The sequence below is a fragment of the Sinocyclocheilus anshuiensis genome, unplaced genomic scaffold, assembly GCF_001515605.1.
Source record: "Sinocyclocheilus anshuiensis isolate Anshui unplaced genomic scaffold, SAMN03320099.WGS_v1.1 scaffold140, whole genome shotgun sequence".
Classification (NCBI taxonomy): Eukaryota; Metazoa; Chordata; class Actinopteri; order Cypriniformes; family Cyprinidae; genus Sinocyclocheilus; species Sinocyclocheilus anshuiensis.
In genome coordinates, this window is record NW_015554147.1 from 2328898 (window position 1) to 2354110 (window position 25213).

The 25213-nt window shown below is 37.4% G+C and overlaps 2 protein-coding genes across 4 annotated transcripts in view; one reads left to right on the top strand and one right to left on the bottom strand.

The window, feature by feature from the left end:
- Window positions 1–656: 656 nt before the first annotated feature.
- Window positions 657–9903, top strand: LOC107670581 (dynein assembly factor with WDR repeat domains 1-like). The gene is made up of 12 exons (XM_016463217.1): window positions 657–749; window positions 900–972; window positions 1932–2018; window positions 2099–2221; window positions 2483–2582; window positions 3786–3893; window positions 4817–4923; window positions 6760–6862; window positions 7615–7729; window positions 8750–8826; window positions 9459–9621; window positions 9711–9903. Exons 1-12 carry the CDS (start codon window positions 710–712, stop codon window positions 9743–9745), a joined length of 1131 nt encoding a protein of 376 aa, XP_016318703.1. The 5' UTR covers window positions 657–709; the 3' UTR covers window positions 9746–9903.
- A 925-nt stretch (window positions 9904–10828) lies between these two features.
- Window positions 10829–25213, bottom strand: part of LOC107670586 (A-kinase anchor protein SPHKAP-like) — a 53511-nt gene continuing 39126 nt past the window's right edge. For 2 of the 3 annotated variants that reach the window (XM_016463224.1, XM_016463226.1), the window contains 5 exons: window positions 24305–24481; window positions 19952–20035; window positions 19467–19513; window positions 14369–14553; window positions 10829–12340 (listed from right to left, as the gene is read on the bottom strand). In XM_016463224.1, coding sequence (XP_016318710.1) covers window positions 12185–12340; window positions 14369–14553; window positions 19467–19513; window positions 19952–20035; window positions 24305–24481 — 649 coding nt within the window. In that variant the 3' untranslated portion in view covers window positions 10829–12184. The remainder of the gene's footprint in view (window positions 12341–14368; window positions 14554–19466; window positions 19514–19951; window positions 20036–24304; window positions 24482–25213) is intronic. The other variant, XM_016463225.1, reaches the window with a different exon arrangement.

Here is a 25213-nt window from a genome sequence, read left to right on the forward strand (position 1 = left end):
GACAAAAAGTAAAATAAATCGAATGCTGTTTCAAATCATTTAACCGTATTAATTCATGTTTATTTGTATAGCATTTTTTACTACACATATCGTTTCAAAGCAGCTTTACATACACAAACAAACAAACAAACAAACAAACAGATATATGACCAAGGTTTATAGCTTGAGAAAATTCAGAAGATTTCTAAATAAGGCACTTAACTAATCTGCAGTGTGTTGTCAATATGCTCCTGAGAACCATAAAAAAAAGTTTTGTGATTTAAAAAAAAAAATGTCGGTAACACTTTACTTGAAGGGGTGTGCATAAGACTGACATGGCACCTTCATAATGAAATATAATGTCCTCTACAGAGGACACAAGTCTATGTCTGGGTCCCAGAAGGATATTATGTAATATTTATATGTAATCTTTACGCATATACATATACATACATATATATATATATCATATGTCATATTCATAAATGTGTTCATACCCCATTCATGTAAAATAATAAGTGCAATATTTCAACCTGATCTCATGAAAAAAATGTACTGTTTTAAGAGGTGGCGATTTCGTATGATAAACTCGTACGATGTTATTCTTACCCAATGCGCTAAAACGTTATGTTGGGGGGAAAAAACAGGCAGAACGTGCGCATGCGCGGTACGCAGCACACGTGTCTCGTCACCGTAGTAACGGTTTGTTGACACCGTCTTCTTTGGCGTGATGAGACTGAAACGGCTACACATACGATACTACCCACCAGGTAATATACATATTTAACGTTTTATATTACATACCATTCACCTAGTAAAGTTTTGCTGAGTGCCTGGTTCAATTTGACACTGCAAACGATTTGGTCGAAGGCTCGTTGGATTCGCATTTGCAAAATAAAGCCTGTTTTGTTGTTGCGCAGGAATATTCCTGGACTATGAGAAAGGGGGGCAGCTAAGGACGAAATCCATCGATCTGTTAAACTTGACTCCAGAGTATGACTGTCAAACTAGCTCACTCATAACTACACATTCACATGGCCTCGTTTTGTTATATCTAGGTCACACTTTAAGACAAGGTTCCACTTGTTAACAGTAGTTAAATACATTAGTTAACGATGGAAAATACTTCTAAGGCATTTATTACTCTTAGTTGATGATAATTTCAACATTTACTAACACATAATTAAAATCGAAAGTTGTACCTGTTAGTATTATTTCATGGACCTGAGCTAACATTAATGAACAGGTATATTAACTGACGTTAACAAAGCTTAATAAACACTGACGCACTATCAAATGCAATAAGACCTTAAGACCTTATTATAAAGTTTTACCGAGCACACACACACACACACACACACACACACACACACACACGGTGAGCAAGTGACAGAATGCTACATTTCTCCAAATCTGTTCTGATTAAAAAACAAAACAAAAAACTCATCTTAGATGGCCTGAGGGTGAGTAAAATTCAGCAAATTTTCATTTTTGGGTGAACTATTCCTTTAAACAGCATGTTGCTACTTCTTTTGTATTTATTATACATGTACTTTTTATATTCCCTCTTATAATTGAGAGACATGCCATTTGTACTTTTATTAATTCATTTGTTACACAGCACGACTATTTAAAAGGACTTGTGAAGAATCCATGATATTTAATTATTGAACATTACATGATTATTTTGTTCAAACTTCAATTCTGCTGCTTTTGTTCATTACCACCACAATTATATTTATACACTAAATAGCCTAATTAAATGCATTTGAATGATTTTCTAACACATTTACTCTGATCAACAAATCTTATATCGATATGACCCACTAGGTGGCAGCAGAGGGTAAACTGCTGTTTTTGTACATCAAAGTCATAGCAATTATGTATGGAAATTACATAGTCATGCTTATAGATCTGAAATGAATTAATGTGGTTAAGTGCATCCCCCCGAGTGTTCATCTTCTCTGTCTTCCTCTACAGGCACTTCAGGCTCACATCTTGCCCCTGACGAATGTAGCCTTCAATAAATCAGGATCGAGGTGAGTTTATCAGCTGTGCTCACATGCCTGCTCCCTCTCCCTCTAATTCTGCCTCTCCTTTACTTTCCGTCTGTTTGCAGTTTTATAACTGGAAGCTATGACAGGACTTGTAAAATATGGGACACCGCATCCGGAGAGGAGCTGCACACTTTGGAGGGCCACAGGAACGTTGTGTACGCCATCGCCTTCAACAACCCTTACGGGTAACAGCACGGCTCTTGCGCATTTCATCACTTATGCCCTGAATCGTTCAGAATGGCTTACCCTTCATCCTTCCCTTGTTTTTTAAAAAAAAAAAAGCCCTCACTGTCTCTTTCTGCAGGGTTAGGGCACTGCTGGGTAACTGGTGTTGTTATTACAATGGGAACATTTGTCAATTTGAGTCATAACAGGAGCCCTTGTCCTTTTCTCTCTCTCTCTCTCGCTGCCCTCTTTCTCGCTCGCTCTCTCGTTTTCTCTCTCAGAGACAAGGTTGCCACAGGCTCCTTTGACAAGACCTGCAAATTGTGGAGTGCTGAAACAGGAAAGTGTTTCTACACATTTAGAGGGCACACAGCAGAAATCGTACGTTTGCATTCTCACTGTTTTCTCCATTCATTCACTCTTAGTCTCAGCAGTTTAAAGAACAGTTCACCCCAAAATGATAATTCTGTCCTCATTTACTCACCCTCATGTTGTTCCAAATCTGTGTGACTGTCCTTTTTCAGGAGATATATCTTGGCATGAGACACTGAGACCAATGACATTTGACGTCATTGACTTCAAGCCTGGCACAGTGTGTCTTGATATGTTTCAGTGGATGTGATTTAAGCCATTTAATTTTCAGTGTGTTCCTCCCACAAAGGCTGTGAAATACTAGAAATATTGCGCGAGTAATATGCTTTTATGTTTGTTGCCCTTTTTGAAGCTCGACAGCCCTATCCCAATTCACTTCATATGGAAAACATTTGCCAGGACATTCTGCAAAATATGTGTTCCACAGAAGAAAGGAAAACAAATAGGTTTGGAATGTCAGGAATACGGTGAAATGAACAGACAAGTACCAAGTTTCGGTTCCCAACATATCTCCTTTTAAGTTCCACAGAAGAAAAAGAAAGTCATACAACTTTGAAATGGCATGAGGGTTAGTAAATAATGACAGAATGTTCATATCTGGGAGAGCTATACCATTAAGTCATCTAGGACTGAAATGCTGTCCCTTAGATGCAATAATGCATGCTTGATTTGACACTTTTTTAAAGAATAGTAATCCATTAATACATGTGTCTGATTCTCTGTTTGTTTGGATGTTCATTGATTTTTTTGGTGGCAGTTTTTCTTTCTTTCTAGTATTTTAAAAAGAAGTAGGACAGGACTTTTAACACAAACAACTTCAGGGGGCGTAAATTGGATTCCAAAAGACGGTAGTGTAAATGGAAAGTTATCTGAGACCCTAACTAAAGTGGACCAAAATGACATCCAATCCACTTTCAAGGTCAATGACAGTGTGATTGCTAAGAACACGTTTGTCGTGTGTATCTTTAACGGAAAAAGAAATGGTTGGTGAAATTGAGCAAAGCCATTCAACTCATTAGCCTACATATATCCAAACTGTTAGGGTCCCATCTCTTAGGGGGCGCCAAATTAAGTATGTTGAACAAATTATGTCTAGGGCTTTGACTTAGGATGCCAAATGGGGCAGAACCCTGTGCATTCATATTGTGCTTTTGGAATTTGGTTGATTAATCTCAAATACTGCCTCTATTTTCTGTGTGTGCCTACTATTAGGTCTGCTTGGCCTTCAACCCTCAGAGTACCTTGGTTGCTACAGGCAGCATGGACACCACGGCTAAATTATGGGATGTTGAGAGTGGAAAAGAGGTGTCCACATTGGCAGTACGTCTCATCCTGTGGTTTTTCTGCATTATTGTTCATCATCCACATTTCCACCTATCCTGCGTCATCATTTTCCCCCTCGTGTGCTTATCTCCTATGGGATTTTTAATGATTTCTCTCCAGTGATCAGTGAAAATTCATCCATGCGTGTGTTTATTAATGACTTTGTCATCAAATCTGTCATTACGACCATTTATGGGATAATTCAAGCATTCCACTTTGTTTAGTCGAATAGCAGCGTGCCGAATACAAACAGATGCGTCATGTGACACGGTCTGAACCGGAGCTGTATAGATGTGAGAAACTTGCGGACGGAGGGAGAGGGGATGAGACAGAGCGTTTGGAGGTCTGTTCCTCATCGCAGCACATGGCAGAGCAGTAAGGGTGGCCAGCGGGTCCTTTAAAAGTCTTAAATAAAGTTTGCCTTAAAAAGACTTAAAATGTCTTAAATTCAGATTCAGTGGGTCTTTAAATATTTTAGTCACATTGCCGCAAAAAAATTCTACAGTCACACCAAAAATCTTGGTGATGCACCCTAAAAGAATCGATATCGTTACGTAAAAATGAGAATCGATTAATATCGATATTTTTTATCCAGCCCTAGTATGTAATATAATGTGTATTTCTGTCACAGGTTTGGTCTTAAATTTCACATAAGGTGGTATTAAAAAGATCTTAAAAAGTCTTAAATTTAACTTGTTTATATCTGTAGACACCCCGAGCAGTGTGACCGAGCGCAGTGTGTGTGCTGTGTAATTACCCCTCTTAACTCTCTAATTATTTCTCGATGAATCTAAATTATGAAAAGCTCAGTGAGTTCTTACCGATGAATTGGGGAAATTAATATGAAGTGAAAAAGGCTGCCTTTCTATTAAAGCTTCCTCTCTCCACTCACAGCGTTTCTCTATTCAACACTTTCTCAGGGTCACTTCGCCGAGATCATCTCTCTCTCCTTTAACACAATGGGCGATCATTTGGTCACGGGGTCGTTTGACCACACTGCCATTCTGTGGGACGTTTCTTCTGGCAGGTTGGTGTATACATTATAGTTCATTTTTCAACTTCCTTTTCACTACAGTACCACAACAGACAATTTTTAAATCTCTTAATTGCCTTGAATGCACAGATATGCCACTGCAGCTCTGATATAGACAACACTATAAATAGAAAAAAACAGCAAGATCTAAATCAGTCGTATCATTCTTATATATTGTCATAGTGCCCATCCCTAAATCTAAGGCAATAAGGCATTATAGGCATAACAGTTTGACTTTCTGTAAAGTTGCGTTGAAATGATGTGTATTATGAAAAGAGCTTTACAAATAACAGGGTTTCTGTAAGTTTTATTAAGGTTAATTTAAGACTTTTTTTAAGACCAAGTAAAGAAAATTTAGGCACCAACTTGAATACATAAATATGTTCTCTAAATGTATTTGTCTAGGGAGCTCAAAATGAGTTGTATAAGCAACAGTTTGAAAATACACATTTTGAACAGATCGCAATTGCTCTTTAATTCATTTCATTCACAAAAAAAATTAAATGATTGATGTTGTTTGGAATTGGTAAAATGTGCTTGGAAAAAAATATAATCAGAATATCAACTTGCATAATAATTATGCATGCACTGTATTTTTCCTCTTCTGCTGTCGTGGTAATGCAAGAAATGTTGTGAATGGTTGTCAAGGCAGCCAATCAGAATTTAGCAGCCTCGTCTCTGATTGGCTGGAATTATGGCATATTGTACCGCTGCCAACCGCCATTAAACCTGAAAGAAGAAGAAGATATTGTACCGCTGGGTTGTGTTGAGCAAGCGAGCCGTTGGCATTTAGAGAGCACTGAGGGCGGGCATCAAGGGAGCAAGCTAGTGAAACGTTGCACGCGCAAAAAAGGTCTGCACACATCCAAAAACTTATTTTAAATGCAAAACTGATTTTCGTGTGCTTGAAATACTTTTTTCTTTGCGAAACGAAAATTTTCTCCACGAAACTCAGATCGCGCGCATGCAAAATGCACTTTTGTGCGCTCAAAATATCTTTCACACGCAGAATTGTGGCAGAGATCTAAGCCTATATCCTAGGCGCACGTCTCACACCGTGTCTACACACGCGAGCGGCGCAAAATACAATAGAACAATGACGCGTTGACTTTACCGATTAGCGATTGGCTCTTTTGCTCAGAAGGCGGGGCTTCGTTCGATAGAGCGGCCATATTGATATTTTTCCCCATTCAAAACAATACGAGTGACGCGTCTTGGGTATTCTATAGTCTTTGATAACTTTTAACTTTTACCGTACCTACTGATCACACACACACACACACACACACAGACACACACACACACACAACACACACACACACACACACACACACACACACACACTGTTCTTCCTCAGTAGTTTTGTCTTGTTTTCCAGTGCAAATGTCTAAAGTTTCTTAAATTAAGATACATTGAGAAGTAAAATAGCAAGATAAGAAGTCTTGTTTTCAGAGAAATTGATCAAAATGAAGTGAGTTTATGATTAAAACAAGAAAAAATATCTGCCAATGTATGGGCTCAGAAAAATCAAGGAAAACAAATGTCATACCTCATTGAGAGATATTTCACACTTAATTATGTGGAATTTCTCAGAAAACAAGTCAACTATCTTCAATTTGAATTTGATTCCATTTCAATTTGAAGTAAATATATATCTTGATTTAAGGTTGTTTAGATAAAAATACATTGAATACCACAACTTGAATTTAAGACTTTCTGCTCTAAGACCTTTTTAAGTCCTTAATTTGTGAAAATTAGAAGCCCTGAATAAATGTGACTTGACTTTTCAGACAGCCTAGTGACATTGTGTATTTTGTCTGTCTCTTCTAGCAAAGTTCAGATTCTCACAGGTCACCGAGGAGAAATCAGCTGCGTTCAGTTCAACTGGGACTGTTCCCTCATCGTCACGGCCTCTCTGGATAAAACCTGCAAGGTTTCTGTCTCTCTTCACTCTCGTTCTGTCTCGTAAAAGAGCCTCTTAAATTATGATTTCCCCCCTGAGGTCCGTTTATAATAATTTTGCATCCAAATTGAGTTTTTCCCTTCCCAGTGTTTGTCGGTTGCATCAGAAGCAGTGTGATAGCAAGATGCTGAATCAAATGAATTTGGTTATTAGTTTATATTTATATATTTATGTAGCAAGGTTCCAGACAGTAAATCTGGAACAAGACGTGTTTGCAAGTTCTGAAACTGTTTACATGGTACACGACTGAACTCTTTTATTTTAAAAGATGAAGGACAATTCTATTTTTCATGAATGTGACCCCTTTAATGTTTTAATGTGACCCATTTGATCTGTCTGAGTAACTCTCTTCCTCTGATTGTCTGTCTGTTCCTAGAAGTGTGAGGGCTCTTAATTATTCAGCACAGTCTGATGTTTCTCGAAAACACAGTGAGACAAAGTCCTTCTCAGCTTTTTAGCAGCTTTTGTCAGTGTCAGTTCATTTGGTGTGTCTGTGGTTAGATAATAGCACTGAGATGTCTGCATGTATGTCTGTGTTAAATTAAGAGAATGGGCAAATTCCATTGAAGGGGACACACTGCACCCTTCACAGCACTCACCCAGAGTGATGCCCACTCTCTAATGGAATTCACTCAATCTGGCTAATACACAGTGTGTTTGTGAGGTTATTTCGGGTCGTGGTGTGGTTTGTGTGTGTGTTATATAACAGTTTGTGTGTGTAGGTGTGGGACGCAGACAGCGGTCAGTGTTTGGCTACTCTCTTGGGTCATAATGATGAGGTGTTGGATGTGTGTTTTAACTACACTGGTCAACTGATCGCTACGGCCTCTGCGGATGGTGAGACATCTGATTCAGACTCATAATATCTGTCGTCTATATCATATGTGTGTCAGTGTCTCAACTTATAGTAACAGCTTTGCCTCAAAATACAGGAATACTACTACAAATATTATTAATACTTACTTTTAAACAAAACAATTATTTCACTATATTCAAATGTTCTGAAAAATCAAAGCCTGTTTTCTGCCTGTTTATAAAAGATGTTAATATGTGCTGTAAAATAAGACTTTTTTTAAGGGGAATTGTTTTTTGTTTTCATGCATTACCATATAATTCTATTACCATATAATGAAACTTATATGACAATTTACCCTTATGAATATAATGCTTGCTTCTCATTTCAGGTGATAGCAGACATTCTGAAATATTATATAAATATTAGTATTTTCTCTTTGCCTGGAGGACAACTTAAAGTCATGGCAGATCTTGTTTATTGTGACGTTGATCCGAGTGTAATGGATTATTAAAAAAAGAAAAGAAAATTAGGGTGGGGACATGGTGATATTCATTGGTTGTTGTCGATTGGATTTTTTGCATTGAGTTCAAAAATGAATGTGAGTTGCAGTTGATTGTGAAAGGGCTGGTTTAAGTGGACTAAATGAGTGGAAAGAGAAGTCTTTTGTTTTCACTAGAAGATGCATTCACAAAATTACAGAATTCTGCACATGACATGCAGGAACAAAAATTATATCGTGGCAACAGATTAAGAACTTGTTCCCACAATTTGTTAATTCATGGCCATGATTTACTAATTGGTTCCCTCAATTTAGTAAGTCGTGGCCACATTTTACTCTTTCTGTGTGGGAACAAATTAGTAAATCATGGCCACAAATAAACCAGTCGTGGGAACAAATTCTTAATTCGTGGCCATGTTATATATATTTTTTCCCCATGTCATGTGCGGGGCTCCGTCTTGGCACATCTTACGCCACTCACATCTAACTTGATTTTGTGACCTGGACATGTTTTCGTGAGATTCATCTATAATCGAGTCTGATCATGGGTTTTTGTGTACAGGTTCATCAAGAGTGTTCAGCGCAGAAACCTTCCAATGTTTGTGTCAATTAGAAGGCCATAATGGAGAGATATCAAAGGTAAGAAATCCCATTTTCTCTCCATCCTCGGCCTGTCCCTCCAGCTTCAGACTCAATAATCCTCTCGTATCTCTTCACTCAGTCTCTTTCTTGGTCTGCTAAGGTGCTCATTTCCTGTCTAGGTCCCTTCCTGTTTATATCCACCTGTTCTGCCCTCTTGCCTCCATCCCAGCATCCCAGTAGTTCGTCATCTCTGCATATTCATACGGCCGTTTGCATTCTTATTGCTCTCTTCATCTCGTCTTTTCTCAGGCCTATCCTTAAACCATCTTGCCATAATATCCTCTCTCCTTTCTTTTCCATCCCCCTCCTGACCGTCAGCATGATCAGCAGAATATTTCCATTTCTTGTATGAAGATGATAACTCAAGTACGCACATACACACTCGGTTCTTCAGCGCTATAATAAAACGCCTGTCATACCAACACGGGTCAAATTCAGTTCAGCTGTCTCTCTCGCGCTCTTTCTCCTCCCGTTTTTCTCTTGCACACTGAAATAGGATGTTCCACATGCAAAACAAAAAGTAATTGTTTCATGATAGAATATGATGTAGAGCCGCCCCGACGCATTACCATGACAAAAGGCAGAAATATAATTAGCTTTTTATTTTCTCCCTCTCTCTCTCGCCGTAGGTGTGTTTTAATCCGCAGGGGAGCCGCGTTTTGACGGCGAGCGTGGATAAGACGGCTCGTGTGTGGTGCGTGAACACGGGAGTGTGTTTGCAGGTGCTGGAGGGACATTCTGATGAGATCTTCTCCTGCGCTTTCAACTACGAGGGAGACACCATCATTACAGGCAATTACACGCACCTGCGTAACACTCATAAATCCACAAACGTAATCATACGTCAGTAATTTCATGCCTTGTTGTCAATCTTTCTGCAGGCAGTAAAGACAACACCTGCAGGATCTGGCACTGAGAGAGCGGCCTGAACTTTGATCTTACAGTACTCCTGCACCTCTTTTGATTAAGATATTGTGTGTCATCTTGTCACACTGCCGTAGTATTCCAATTCACAGAGAACATGTATGTGTGGAGGACATTATGGTAACGCTTTACTTGAAGCCTTCACATATAATGCATCATAAAGGTATTCATAATACATTTCTTTTTGCATGAATAACTGTAAGCAAATTTAAAATGCATTATAATATTTGCAGATTCTTTTATGTTGTCATATTGTAATGCATAATGATTTTTATAGGTGTAGTGCTAAATAGATAAGTATTTATTATGAGATTTTATTAATGCATTAAAAATACTTTTAGAATGCATTATATTTAGGGCTTCAAGTAAAGTGTTCCCAACATTATTTTTGCCGTTAGTTTCCCCCTTAAAGAATATTCTGGATCAAATACAAGTTAAACTCATGCTGTCAATTATCACGAAAAATTATTTTGATTCATACCTGTTTGCTAAACCAAAAATGATAATATATAATGGAAGTCAATGGGAAAACTGTTGCTCTATAGTCTTTCAATTTAAATGCATGCTTGTCAACATTTTTTTTTTTTTGATTGTACAAACTTTAATATTAAGTCAATTATTCAATATTAAGACTTACTATATTAAATCGCAATTATTTTCTTGTGTATTTATCCTGGAATATCTCTTTTTCAGGTTAAAAGAATAGTTTACCCAAATAAGAATATTTGCTAAAAATGTACTCGCCCTCAGGCCATCCAAGATGTGCAGTAGAAAGGTTTGTTTCTACATAAGAACAGATTTAGAGAAATGTTGCATTCCATCACTTGCTCACCAATGGATGCTCTGCAGTGAATGGGTGCCGTCAGAATGAGAGTCCAAACAGCTGATAAAAACGTCACAATAACCCACAAGTCTCCGGTACATGAAGTAAGTGAAGAGCTGTGAGTTTGTAAGAAACAAATCCATCAAGGTGTTTTAACTTTAAACCATCGCTTCAAACTCATCTACATCTTGGACAGCCTGAGGGTGAGTAAATGTTCAGCAAATTTTCATTTTTGGGTGCACTATTCCTTTAACAGCTGCCTGAATGTGTATATAATCTAATTTTTATTCAAACACGTGTCTCTTTTCAAATAGAGGCTGTTGACATCAAACTCACCGTACGCAAATTTTATTTTGAAAAGATAAATACATTCAGGTATACCGTGACAGACTTAATACAGTTGTGTGCCTTCAACACTGATATTAAAACACATTACTATTATGTAACTATGCAGAGAAAACCATAACGCCACCAGATTTCACGTTTACACATCAACTTTTACGTGACAAAACTGTACTTGTACTTTAAATATACTCTTTTATGTTCATACTTTTATATTGAAACTTTTACAGTAGTCTGGTGAGACTTTCAGTGCTGTGATCCTGTCTGTCTGCGTCTCATAAAACACAAAAACTGAAATTTCCATTTGCAGCCCAAAGGTACAGTAGCTCACAGTCTAGACTGTTTACATCTAGCCAAAATAAACTCTCTTAAATAACAGTAATCACACAAAACTAAACGTAGAATTCAGCCTCGAGAGGTACAATAAAATGACCGAACGTGTTCGCCAATGTAAACTTAAAACAACAAAGTGTGTTTGGAATGGAATCTCACTATATTTCACTTTGAATACAAACATTTAAATATCTTTAAATCCCTACACCAGAGCTCGCACGTCCGTTATTCTTGATAAAAAGTCACGTTGTGCATTTGAAACGGGTTTGTTGTACAGTAAAAATCTGCAAGCTACAAAAACGTCAAGGCTGATTGGTCGGTTTAACCCATGTTCCTCTAACCAGCGCTGGCTGGTGACTGGTGGATCTAACGTTGCGTGCGCGTAAAGACAGGAACATGCGTAATTTAAAGGGAAATATCCTTAAATCACTATCTATGCGAATGTGCATCTCTAGCACATATTTATGGACAAGGCATTTCTTCCTACAGTATATCCCATAATTTCTGTGATCTAGCAAAGACATACAAGTGTGAATAAAGGTTTATGCAAGTTGTGAATTTTAAGGATATCAAATGTGGATGTGCTGGTGGTCAGAGAGGGCAAGTTCGGAACTAAGGAAGCCTCATGCTAAGGATCTTGGGATTTGGAGCTGTTAATGCGTGCAGGTGTCTTGTAAACCTTGCTGTCCTGTGATAAACAGAGTTTCACAGGGGAGCTCTAGATAAACGTGCTGATGTGCAGTCATGGCGGTGGCTGTGGATGAGTCTGTGGGATCTATGAGTCTATAAACAGTTTGGTTGTGTGAGGGTCTATTAGTGGCTCAAATGGGATTGGTGTTTGGTGTTTTCACACTGGCTTCAGACTATATACGTGTGCTAGCACAGGACGGATATGTGGTGTCTCCAACTCCTGGTCCATAGATGGGTGGCGCTCTAGCGCTTGGTCTTCAGTATCCAGTCGAACAGGCTGGGCACAGGCCGTCCTCTGTGCTCCAGGTCCTGGTGGAGCTGACAGAACTGAGCCACAGCACTGAACAAGTCACCAACACGCCAAGCCTTCTGACCTGCCAACTGCACCACTCTGTGGAACTGAGAAACAAACACACGCTGTTCAGTTCTTCATGAGCCAAGATCATCTTCATCAACAGTCACTGCAGTTATACCAGATTTAATTTTTCACTTTATTTTAGTTAAAGTTTAAGTATTGTTTTTTTGTCGTTTTATTTTTTTTAATTGTGTACATTTTTCTATTGTGTAAGAAAATATGAATAAATGTCTATTTTTATTTCAGTTTTAAGTAATGAAAATGCTTATTTGAGGTTTTAGTTAATGATAATTGTGTTATATCATTATGCTTTTTTTTTGTGATGAACTTTTTATTCAATTTTAAAATACACATCCATTTTGTTATGCAGCATACATGTAGCAGTAACATACATGCATATTTATGCATATGCATACAAACCAACACCAACTATAAATAATTGCCAAAGCCATGCAGAACAAATGAAGGAAAAATATATATACACTATATGATCAAAACTATTGGGACACCTGACCAGGTACTTTAAGGGCGGCATTGGTTGCAAAATTCACTTTTACATGGTGTTTGCATATAAATGTGGCTTAGCAGTGTGGACACAACTACCCTACAATGATAAAAATCCATTTACTCCTTTTTTTTTAATCCCCAAAAAACCTAAACAGTCTCAATTATGAAGCCATTTTGATTTTCTGAGCAGTATGACGTCATACTGCTCAGGCCCCGCCCACGGCAGCTGACGGACTGTCCCGTATTAGCATATTTCCGCCATTTTTGCCGCAGTCGAGCAGCTGTAGCAACAACAACGTCTCGTAAGCAATGCAGGTGTTTTGTAGTTTTTGTAGGATGTAAAAATGAACATAAGAGTCTTCATTTTCTCCCGACATCAGAGCCACGGAGGATGCAGTGGATTAGCTTTGTTTTTGATGGTAACGTGCCACCGAAGAGAGAAGAGAGGGGCGGGGTGAGCAGTAGCTCATTATCATTTAAAGAGACATGCACAGAAACGGGTCGCTGTGAACAGAGCAGTTTTTGACAAGGTAAAAAGGTGGTGTTTTACACGATCGTTGAGGAATTTGAACCAAAGTATGTTACAGACATTTCATAAAGACCCTAAAGAATCATACCAACTTGTGGAAAATGGGCATCCGATGTCCCCTTTAACGACATTGCATTCTTCTCTTCACATTGCATTCCACTCTTCTAGGAAGGCCTTCCACAAGATTTTGGAGTGTTTCATTGGGAATTTTTGCCCATTCATCCAGTAGAGCATCTGTGGGTCAGTTCATCCCAAAGGTGTTCGATGGGTTTGAGGTTAGGGCTCTGTGTGGGCCAGTCAAGTTTGTCCACACCAAACTCATCCAACCACATCTTTATGGAGTTTGCCTTGTGCACTGGCACATACCCTTCCTCTAACTGTTCCCACAAAGTTGGAAGCATAGCATTGTCCAAAATGTCTTGGTATGCTGAAGCATTAAGATTTCTCTTTACTGGAAGAGGCCCAAAACCTGAAAAACAGCCTCATATATATATATATGATCTATGAATGATAAAAAACAGCATCAACTTTGGCTTCTACCCTTTCAAAATTCATGTTTGACTGAGAATGAGGTATGACTGTGTGTAAGTTGTGTTGTTTAACAAAATGTGAAAGTCTCCTCAAGTTAACCACAAACTATTCTAAAAAGCCATTAGAAATTCCAGAGAGGATCCATGCTAATTGTTTTTCAGGTTTTAGGACTACAAACTGCACAGCTCTACACCCCTGGAGCTTTGCTGAAGGGCTCAAAACACTGCCTCCATACACTACACTTCATCCAATTTTCTCTAAAAACAGTATATTTTGTGCACTGTTAAAATGTTTTCAAATTGTAAAATGCAACATCGTAGTCACATGACCTTACTGCATTCATGTTGTATGTTTCTTCAGTAACTATTGCTAGCTGTCACTATAATCAAATTAGTAGAGACTGGAGAACTTTATGAATGAGAAGCGCTGAAATCTGTGTGGGTATAGAATCTGCTTGGACCTGGTTAGTTATTCTAGCAAACGCATGACCTCCATTTGTCCTCACCTTAGCGAGATTGTGCTCCTGAGTCTTTCTGAAGTAGAGCGCCGGCACGCCGAGCCCAGACGCAGCGATCCACTGCAGCGCCGCTCTCAGTTCTCCATCCACACACTCTGAATCCATGTCAAAGTTCAGCACCAGGAGCTCCCGCTGACAGCTGCTGCCGGCTGTGGACAGACCTGACGTGACTTCTGTGAGACAAAACCAGACCGCTCACTTTCAGCCACTTCTGTGCATGTTACTCTGTAGATTGCTGCAGATCTAATATTTCACAAGCAGAATCAACTGGAAAGGTCAGAAAAACAGTTGCTGGTGTAGAAATGAGTAGCTCCAACAAACATGCATCTTTTAACCCTCTGGTGCTATCTGGTCATTTTTGACTGAAAAATGTTACATTTTGTTTTTAAAAATTTTTTTTTTACTTCATCGGCATGGTACGAAACTTGGTAAAACTTTTGGCACTTGCTATGTGAACACACCAAAAAAAAAAGTAGTTACACTTGAACAGTTCACAGTAGAGGTCTGCATTCCCGCGGCTCTCCTGCGGGACCCGACCGGATTTTTTGCGCCGAGGGATTAAATTCCCAAATAAAACATGGTAGCGGTCGGTAACTGGTGTAATTTGAACGGGAGCGGGCAATCTAACAATTTCCCATTCCCGACGTCCATTTAGAACAGCATATCTGCGCTTTATTCTTATTGACCACCGGTACAGCTTGCGCTCAGGACTGTTATGCACGCGCTGCATGCATGCTTTAAACGTCATGCGTTTTATTTGCTTGGTCTGTGTGCAGCATGTGCATAACGATGCTCAGAGCAGGCTGTATCAGTGGTAAATATACGGCCCTCAGACAGAACAGGCAGGTTGTCGATGGCTGACAGAGCAGAATAAGGATGGAGCAAAGTGTGGATGCGCTTTCATTGAAGGACGTTCAACTCGGTTTTGTTTATATTTTGCTTAGCCTATAATTTTAAATGAAAGATGTCGTATTTATATATTTTTCTCTGCAACTTTTCCTACTGTGTTAACAGAAAAATGTCAAACGAATTTACTATTTTGACAAGACGAATAAAAATTGCTAGTAGGCTATTTTTGCACAACCTACATTTTTATTTATTTTTCTCTCTGCCACACTTTTTCCCTATTGTGTTGTAAATGTTAAACGAATTGTGTCCTAACAACACGAATAAAAATAAGAAATACAATTTTTGTACAACATTTTAATTTTCTCTGACACTTTTTTTCCTACCGTGTTGCATAAAATATTAAACTATTAAAAGTCCCGCACAGACCTCAAGTTCGCAGTCAAAAATGACAGCATTGGAAAATAATGGGAAGTCAATTTCATCTAGTGGAAATGTTTGGTACTGCACCCAAACAAAAAAACAACTCCTTTTTAGAGATATCTACCTCAAATTTGGAACACATCTTGTTAGATTTATGGCTTTAATTTACTCAGTTTTAGAGTAAAACATGTTTTGGAAGATATTTATTGCATATCAATTTTAAAAATAGTATTTTTGTGCATTTTATAATAAACTAGAGGTTTTTCAGTTTCACTTTTTGAACTATATTTATTTTATTATTTTGTATAAAGGCTAATATGAATCAGGTTTTTAGTCACATTTTAGTAATAATGTTTAAAGCATTTTTGGAGTAGCTCATGTGGTTGTGTATGTGCTAATCAGGATAATGATTTGCACATTTTAGAGAAAACAGAAGACTGAAATACTTTCTCATCTGTCATTGCTTATCTTATGGCGCGAGCCAATGATGAGCGGTCATCAGATGATTGATGATCTCATGTGCAACTTCTTTTTTTCTCTATTATTTTTTTTGTCCCATTTATGATACAGTATTTGTAATTTTCTGAGAGTTTATTTTAATGATCATGTTACATTTTGGTTGCATTAACGAGTTAATAAAAAATGTAACTTGCATTGTAAAATAGGCACATAATTAGTATTTTAGAATCATTAAGATACTATTATATCTTTTATTAACAGTTTGGTATTGTTTTAATTTTTATATTTTTCATTTGAAGTTTTGTTTGTTTTAATAATTTTGTTGTGTTTTTGTCATTTTTATTATTATTTTTTTGTTTTTATTAATTTTTATTTCAATTTTAGTTTTAGTTTTAGTTATTCTAACAAATCAACATTACTAAAAGCAACAAAAATAAAAATGAAAAATATAAAATAAAAACATATCAAACTGTTAATAAAAACTAAAAGTGACAAAATATTAGTTTTATTATTTCATTTTATTACAGTTAACATTTATTTAATTTTAACAAATTAACAATTTTTTTAATGGTTTTATTTTAGTTTAACACATAATATTGTAATATTGATATCTTGATTGTAGACCCTGAATCTAATCAAACTGTGGTAAGTATAGGCAAATATACAATACATTTACACCCCTAGTACTTATGCATTTCAAATTCAAATTATAAAGTCAAAAGGCAAAATTTACAGCAGGTCGAGGACTTTACTTTAAGATCCACTGTTCTATATGAATGTGGTTCAGTGTGAATGATAAAGAGCTCACGGGAAATGAAGAGAGTGGGGCTTAAACATTCACACAGCCCTCTGTATCAACGCTAATGCCTATTGTTTTCTCTTCTCCCTCCCACTTTTCTCGAGTTTGAACATTTTTCTTGGTTTTTAGGTTATCTCTTTAAAAGCAATGAAAGCTGTTCTTTCTTTTTCTTCGCCTCAGTAATATTTATTTCATCATGACATCTCTATCATCCTTCTCAGCGCTCTGAAAACATAAAGATCTGTTCCAAAATTAATCTGTCCTCACACATCTTCCCATTTTAACACTCTCTCCTCATCCCTCCATCCCTCTCCCAGCAGGATGATGCTTTGCCTGACAGCTCCTGTGTCTGAACGTCTCTTTTGTTCTCCTGCAAGTGAATGAGTCATTTGTGAGGTGTGAGTTTGTGCTGGCAATACAAAAGTCTCTTTAGCTTTCTCTCTCTCGACTTGAGCGTCTGTCTGTGACTAGAAGCACACTGAGCGATGAGGGGCAGAGGGCAAGCAATGCTGCTGCAGTAAGACTATGCTGATTCAAGAGACCAGAGCACATGTAGATGTTACTCAGATAGAGAGGTCAAAGATTAAAGGCCAATCAAATGAACAGCAAAGAGAGAAATGCATAAAGGTCACAAGCAGGATCAAATGAATCACAAAAGGGCTGTACAGTACCACATTTGTGCTGGCAATCTTTAAAATTATAACAAGGAAAGACTATTTTAAGCCATTTGTATGTGTGAGGCAAGTTTCATTTCTGGCGCTTAGAAAATCAATGTGCAATGAGTCTAATGCTTTGCTTTTGCCAAATCCTGAGTGCTCAAAGAGCTGCGCTGCACAATTTTAGGCAGAGCCTAAGAAACAGAACGGTAGAAACTGAGATGATCAAAAAAAGAGGATATATTACTCCTATAATCATTTATAGCACACCAGTAGGACACATTCCACTAATAGGCTATTTAGATCAGAGGTTGACATATGTGGGTTTTCCAGTGGTCTATTCTAGACCATTAAAAATATGTTAATAAAACAGGTTAATAAGTAATATTAGTTCCTTACTCTTTTGTGCATTTTACAATTTGACTTTTAAATAAAAGGCTTTTCCCTGCAAACCAATCATTTAAAATTAAATTTGGTAATGTTCAGTCTTTATGGAGCCATACACTACTCTACACGATCTTTATGGAAATGAGATCTGTTCATTAAGGTATTGACAAATGTTTTTAAATATGCCATAAAATGCAATCTCTTTAAAATACCTTCAGACGTGCTCATTTGTGTCTTAAAAAATGTTAACCATACTTTCTACGATAACACTTATTTTTTTTACGTTAAAATGCATACTCTTACCTGAATTTAACATGCAGAACAGCTGTAAGTCATCGATATCTTGAAAAGTTTCAACATTATAGCCCTTTGATTTTTCAAACTCTGCAATGTAAGGCTGCACAGTTTGGGGGGGGGGTAGAATTGCAAGTTGTCTGATAAAATTGCTATTTAAAATGCAGTTAAAACACCCTCCAGGTTTCCTTGTTTGTAGGAACGCAGAGTATGACACCAACAATAATAATAATTATTAATATTATATAATTAGTAAAATGAATCTTACTATCCTAACATTTGATTGACATTAAAAAGTATTTAAGTAAAATAATATAATTGTTTTTTTTTTACAGTGTAAAATTATAATGCTAATATTTATGGCTCTTTCTTCATTTTCAAATGTCAAACCATCAAGCTTTAATTTTGGCAGAAAACTGCAGGGAGCTCTTAAAGCTTCTCTTTGTTGACAACCACTGGTTTATAAGTGCTTCTCAAGCATGGGAAGATGGTTGGCGCATGTTGTGTTCCCAAAGACACGTTAAATGACCCAAACTCAGAGCTGATGCGGAGATGGGTTCGTGCGGAGCAGCATTTACTGTGAACCTAGTCACTCTGCAGATCACGAGCTGCTCATGTGTAAAGGAACACAGTGCCACACTTCACTCTGAAACACGTAGCACATATATCTATTTAGTTCATTCACAGCATTTGCATGATGCTGGTTTTATTTTGATTAATCTCCCAGCCTATTGCAATGTTTGTTTATTTCAGCGGTCCGACATGTTAACTTTTGGCTCAGAAGCGTTCTGCCCACTCATGCTGCCCCCTCAGACTTCAGAGCCAAGTGCATTTGAATAATTACCTTCAGAAACTCCCAAAATCAAGTTCTAGAGACTATCCTATCTCACATTTGCATGAAGAACAGCTAACGTTGAAAAAGTATCTCATCAAGTGAGCCTCTGGTGCCCCTTAAAAATCTAAAAATCCTCATTCGCAGAGAAATAACATGAAGTTCACTCTCGAGAAGAACATGTAACATTTAGATAAAAGATCAGACTGACAGAAAATGAGAAATGCAAACGGCTTCAGACTGAATACATTAGCGCAGAAGTGTGAAGAGCAGTGATAGCATGATTTCCTTTTAACTCCAAACACAGTTGTGTAGTTCCAGCCATGAATGATCTTTCATTCAAATATGTATGCGTGCATGCAGAGGGCTGTAAGAGGACGTATCACTCACCGTCCGCCTGATCCTGACAGTGCGACGCCTTCCTCTCTCTGTCCTCGCTGCAAACAGAGACACTATCATTATCATGCCGTACAGAGCAATGCTGGCCGTGTTCCAGTTACCTCATGGAGCCTTTCAGGGACCATGACTATATTGCACTCATCTAATAAGAGCTCAAAATAGTAAATGACTGAAGGCTTTTGGCGACAAAGCCCATTACAACTGCCCATGTTTGAGAACGTTCCCAGACACAGCAAACTGAGCACATTTACATACTTGTAGAAGAAGCTATCGCTCTAATATGACAGAATGTGATCCGAGTTTGACCCAAATTTCTTGTCCTCTATAACAGTGGCCATATCCTCACGAGGGGAGCTGCAGACGTGAGGATTTGGACAGCACTCTGGGTTATGGATGAGTGCTTATCAGCCATTAGCTCTGCTGCTCTGAGCGAGTTTCTCTAAGTGTGCCGCGGTTAGTGTGTTGCTGTTGGATACCTGATTAGGTTGCTGGAGATGGAGTAGTCTAGAAAGCCCTCCAGGTCTGCCAATCCCAGACTAGAAGCGCTGCTGTTCCCATTTCTGAAACACACAGACATGCACATAAAAAGATAAATGTGTACACTACCAGTCAATTGTCTGGAATAATTATGGCTTTTTAATGTTTTTGAATGCTTTTTATGCTCATCAGCGTTGCACTGATTTGATAAAAAAAACAATAATATTGTGAAATATTATTACAATTTAAAAGAGCTGTTTTCTATTTGAATATATTTAAAAAATGTATGTTATTCTTGCAATGGCAAAGCTGAATTTTCAGTATCATTACTCCAGTCTTCAGTGTCACATGATCCTTCAGAAATCATTCTAATATGCTAAATTACTGCTCAATTATTATTGGCACTCAATTATTGATAATGCTGATTAAAATCAATGTTGAAAACAGTTTTTGCAGTTTAAAATCCCACCGGTCACAATAGTGACCGTAAAAAAGCGTTTCATTTATAAAGCTCTAAAAACCTTACTGACTGATGTTTTAGTGCATTTCCTGCAAATATGGACAAAAAAGGTTCTCAATTAAATATGTGCAGTGTCACATGATTAGTGCAAACTGTCACATGATCAGAGCAGTTTAATTTCCGGTTTGCACCATGAGAAGATGATGGCTGCATCAAAGCTCCAAAACGAAAGGCTATTATGTTAACAAAGATATGACAAAGATTTTTGGTCCACATTATCATTAAGGTGTCTAGTATTAATATATGAATTCACAATAATTCAGTTCTGTTGAGTGTGGTCATAGAACGAGTAAACATGCTGATGGTCACAATAGTGAATTTATGTATACAATATAAATCCAATTGCAGTTGTTAGTGAAGGTTGCACTAAAATGTTGCAGTGACAAAATATTGCACTAAATTAAAAGTTCAAATGTTACAAATAAGTTACAATATTGATGTTGTAATACTGGTAGCACTAATATTAACATATTCTGTTACACCAAATACACAAAATGGGAAAACTTGAAATCGCATCATATGACCCCTTTAAAATAAAGTAACAATTTTGGAATACGCTGATGGTTGTATTTTTTTGTCTTTTATCTCAGTATTCTTAACAGTGTTGTATAAGTTTTTTTTAATGCATAATAGTAACCCTAGAATGTGATCAAACTGTTTAAAATAGCTGGGCTAAGATATATAACAATTTTTATGACTGCAGAAATGTGTTAATTCAGTATACACATTATCCCACCGGTCACAATTGTTCAATTTCACAAGTTCACAATTGTTCAACAATTTTTCACACACTTTTCCCTAAAAAATTTCAAAGAATAATTATTATTTCAAAGGGTTACAAATGACACATCATTTTCATATTTTTTACAATGTCTGGGAAAAATTTGGGATTAAACAGGTTAATATTTTTGTCGAAATCACACACACAAAAAATTAGTATTCTCTAATTAAAGTTCAAAAGAACAGCATTTATTTGAAATAGAATCTTTTGTATCATTCTAAAAGTCTTTACTGTCACTTTTCATCAATTTAATGCATCCTTGCTAAATAAGAGCATTAATTTCTTTCTTGCTTACTTACCTCAAACTTTTGAATGGTACATGGTTTCCACAAAAATATTAAGCAGTGCAACTGTTTTTAACATTAATAATAATCAGAAATGTTTCTTGAGCATTAAATCAGCATATTAGAATGGTTTCTGAAGGATCATGTGACACTGAAGACTGGAGTAACGATGCTGAAAATTCAGCAGTGCATCACAGGAAATAATTACATTTTAAAATATATTCAAATAGAAAACTTTTTTTTAAATTATAATAATATTCCACAATACTGTTTTTATTGATCAAATAAATGCAGCCTTGGCTTCTTTCAGCAACATTAAAAAGTCTTAACTGTTCCAAATTTTGACCGGTGCTCTTTCTCTTTCTGTTTCCTCTTGTTGGACCTTTAAGGGTGCGAACAATGCAGAAGCTACTAATTTTCTCAGCGATGATCACTAAGCCGTGGACAGCAGCGGGGCTTGGAGTAGAGTGAGTAGGCATGAACACTGGCATGAGATTCATTAGCATGGACATCAACGGCAAGTCACTGCCAGCTGATGACTATGAACGTGAGACACTTGTGCCTGTACCGCCAACAGCTGGGAGAACAAGCAGAGAGTAACCTTTCCCCCGGACAGGGCAGAAAGACAATGACGTGGGGGTTAAAGCCAGATGGAGGCGAATGGCCGGATACCCAGACTCGGGTAAGTGAGGATGGCATTGAGTTGGTGCAGGTTAGGAAGCGTTGGTGAGTGTGGCAGGCTGGGCATGATTCAATCAGCAAGAGGGACTCGAACACCCATTACATCCTTTTCATTCTAGAGTCAACAGGATGTGACATATGGCACCTGCCTGTCAGTGTGAGGCACATCCTGTCAGGACTATAAGCACTGGCTGCAGAGTCTTTGGGCGAAAGCTCTGCTCCAGACTCCAGTCATGCTGTCAGAACCGTTTACTCACACAGCTGTGCTGAACTAAACTCGCAAATGGAATCTCTCTCACTTCTGAGAGTTACACTACCTCAGGCACTGGCTTAGAGTGTGTTTACACATGTGTATGGAAGGAAATAGTCAGATGTGAAAACAAATGGGTCATTCTTGTTATGCAGAACATTTTCATGTCTCTATCATATATACCTTAATACATAGCATAAAATAGAACTGCTGCCTTGGCAACTACCTGAAATAATAATACTTTTTTGTATATTTTATTTTATTTTAGTTAACGCTTATTTAACGTCAAGTAACAAAAATGTTTTTTTAGTTAACCACAGTAACCCTGGTTTAAATGAACTGCTTTTCTTATTTGAGTAGATGTTGCCATTTTCCACTTATACTGTAAATAACATAAAAAATGGGCAATTTATTAAAACATATGTCAAGTGTTTCTTCATTTTGTTTTCACTTCTCCGATCAAAAGGTTTCAAATAAAGAATTTTCTGGCATGCTTTCTTCCCAATATTGGTATTAGTTTGTTTTATCTATGTCCTCAACTTTGCTTCCACTTTTCTAATAAGTTCTTAATGACTGCCTTGGCAACTACCTGAAATAATAATACTTTTTTGTATATTTGATTTTATTTTAGTTAACGCTTATTTAACGTCAAGTAACAAAAATGTTTTTGTAGTTAACCACAGTAACCCTGGTTTAAATGAATTGCTTTTCTTATTTGAGTAGATGTTGCCATTTTCCACTTATACTGTAAATAACATAAAAAATGGGCAATTTATTAAAACATATGTCAAGTGTTTCTTCATTTTGTTTTCACTTCTCCGATCAAAAGGTTTCAAATAAAGAATTTTCTGGCATGCTTTCTTCCCAATATTGGTATTAGTTTGTTTTATCTATGTCCTCAACTTTGCTTCCACTTTTCTAATAAGTTCTTAATGACATTATCTTCTACAAAGCAACATTATATTTTGTGGAAAAACAACACATAACACTTGATTATAATGTATTAGCAAAGGATTTGATGCCGGTTAATAAAACAATCCATATCCTGTTAAAATTACGATATAACACAATCAGGATTTCAAAAGATGGTTAAGAAAACTATCCAAATGAACAAAGCTGACAGCTTCATGTAAGCCAACGCTAAATCGCCTATATTTCCACCCTTCTGTTCTGTTAGATATCCTTAAATCATTTTCTTGCCATTGTGTAAATAATTAAGTTAAAATGAATAACGTTTTTACGTTCCTCAGTGTAGGCAGAGCACTAATTATAATCTGGTATAAACTATAAATTACAACACCAGGATATTCATTTTCTAAAACTTACAGAGCTCAAAAAGTGTTGCATAACAGGAATGACAGCAACATCTAGTAGGACATTTTATTATATTTAGTACAATACTCTCTGTATGTGCATGTCTCTTCAAGCCATCACATCTTATTCTGTATCACTATGTCTGTGAATTTGTGTGCTCAACAGTGAATTAAGGGCAACACCTACAGACTTTAAAGATGACATCATTATGTGAGTGTCTGGCTGAGGACTAATCACACAAGCCACATCACATTAATATCAATTAAGATATGTCAAAACTGTTATATTAGTTATACAGTGAGGGCAAAGTAAGTGCTTTAACACTTAACTCTCATCAGAGCTCTAACTGAATCAATTGCTACTGTAAAGATGAGAGAAGCAGGCTCGCATATGGGTGCTACACTGCGATCTGGACGTGCCCAGCGCTGTCAAGAATTGCATCTAGCACATGTAGCTTAATGAAAAGCCAAATGGAGAAGCCACACTGTCCAGCAAGGCATGATGGTCTACTGGAAGACTGACCCCTCGCTTAGCTGGATAAAGCTACTGGTGGTCTCCTCCTGGGGGTCGTCTTCAGGGGCAATCTGGGCCCAGCTGCCTGAGCCACTTTCCTCACTGCTAGCGCTGAGAGAGCGCCGCTCCACCTCCACACCTGCAGAGGGCGCTGTGGCCACTGAGGAGGCCCCGTCTTTGTCACTGCTGAGGGGGGAAAGAGGACACACAGCAAAACTGCACTGTCACAATGAGCCAGTAATTCTACCCGACGACTGATCCTCAGGTAGCAGCTGATGATCTCTTCTATGTAAAAATGCTCTTTATTATTAAAATTGCTAACTTTGTCCCAAAGTGTTGTTCGTTGCCCAGAGCCTGGGTCAAGAAAAGGAAAAATCAGGGGAACATAGGTATGAAGTCAATCTATATTTCTCTATTTTTTTGTTTAGCAGTGAAGGAAATTGTTGGTAAAAATGGGTGTTCCAGAGGAGAACCACTTTACAGAGATGTGCTGTTTGGATATATAAACACCATGTGTGACAATACATGAAGCAAAATGTTTTGTGTTATCTTCTGAAAAAGGGGTCATGAATTGAGAATTCTCCATGATCTATAAGAGGTCACTGTACTATAGAAAAACACTGTAAGTTTTCGAAACATCCTTGTTAGTCCAAAAACACTTTTATTGAAACCAAGCTGCCAAAACAACTCATTTTGTACACCCTTTTCTTCATTATGTAATAAAGATTAATACATCAGCACAAGACTGCCTTCACATACACAGACCAATGCCTACTTCATCATTCCCTCTTTGGCCCACACTCACTGGCGTGGTAAAATCAGGGTAGAATACAATTTAAGAAAAGTGCAATTCATGACACCTTTAACATTTATGCAATCCTTCTCTCTTGTTTTTTCCCCCAACTTTACTCTTGCACA

Bases quoted from the DNA above. Each gene is read 5' to 3' on its own strand.
- LOC107670581 (XM_016463217.1), top strand. From the start codon at position 710: ATGAGACTGAAACGGCTACACATACGATACTACCCACCAG. The intron at 973-1,931 runs GTATGACTGTCA...CATCCCCCCGAG, and splicing joins CTGTTAAACTTGACTCCAGA to TGTTCATCTTCTCTGTCTTC. The intron at 6,863-7,614 runs GTTTCTGTCTCT...TTGTGTGTGTAG, and splicing joins CTCTGGATAAAACCTGCAAG to GTGTGGGACGCAGACAGCGG.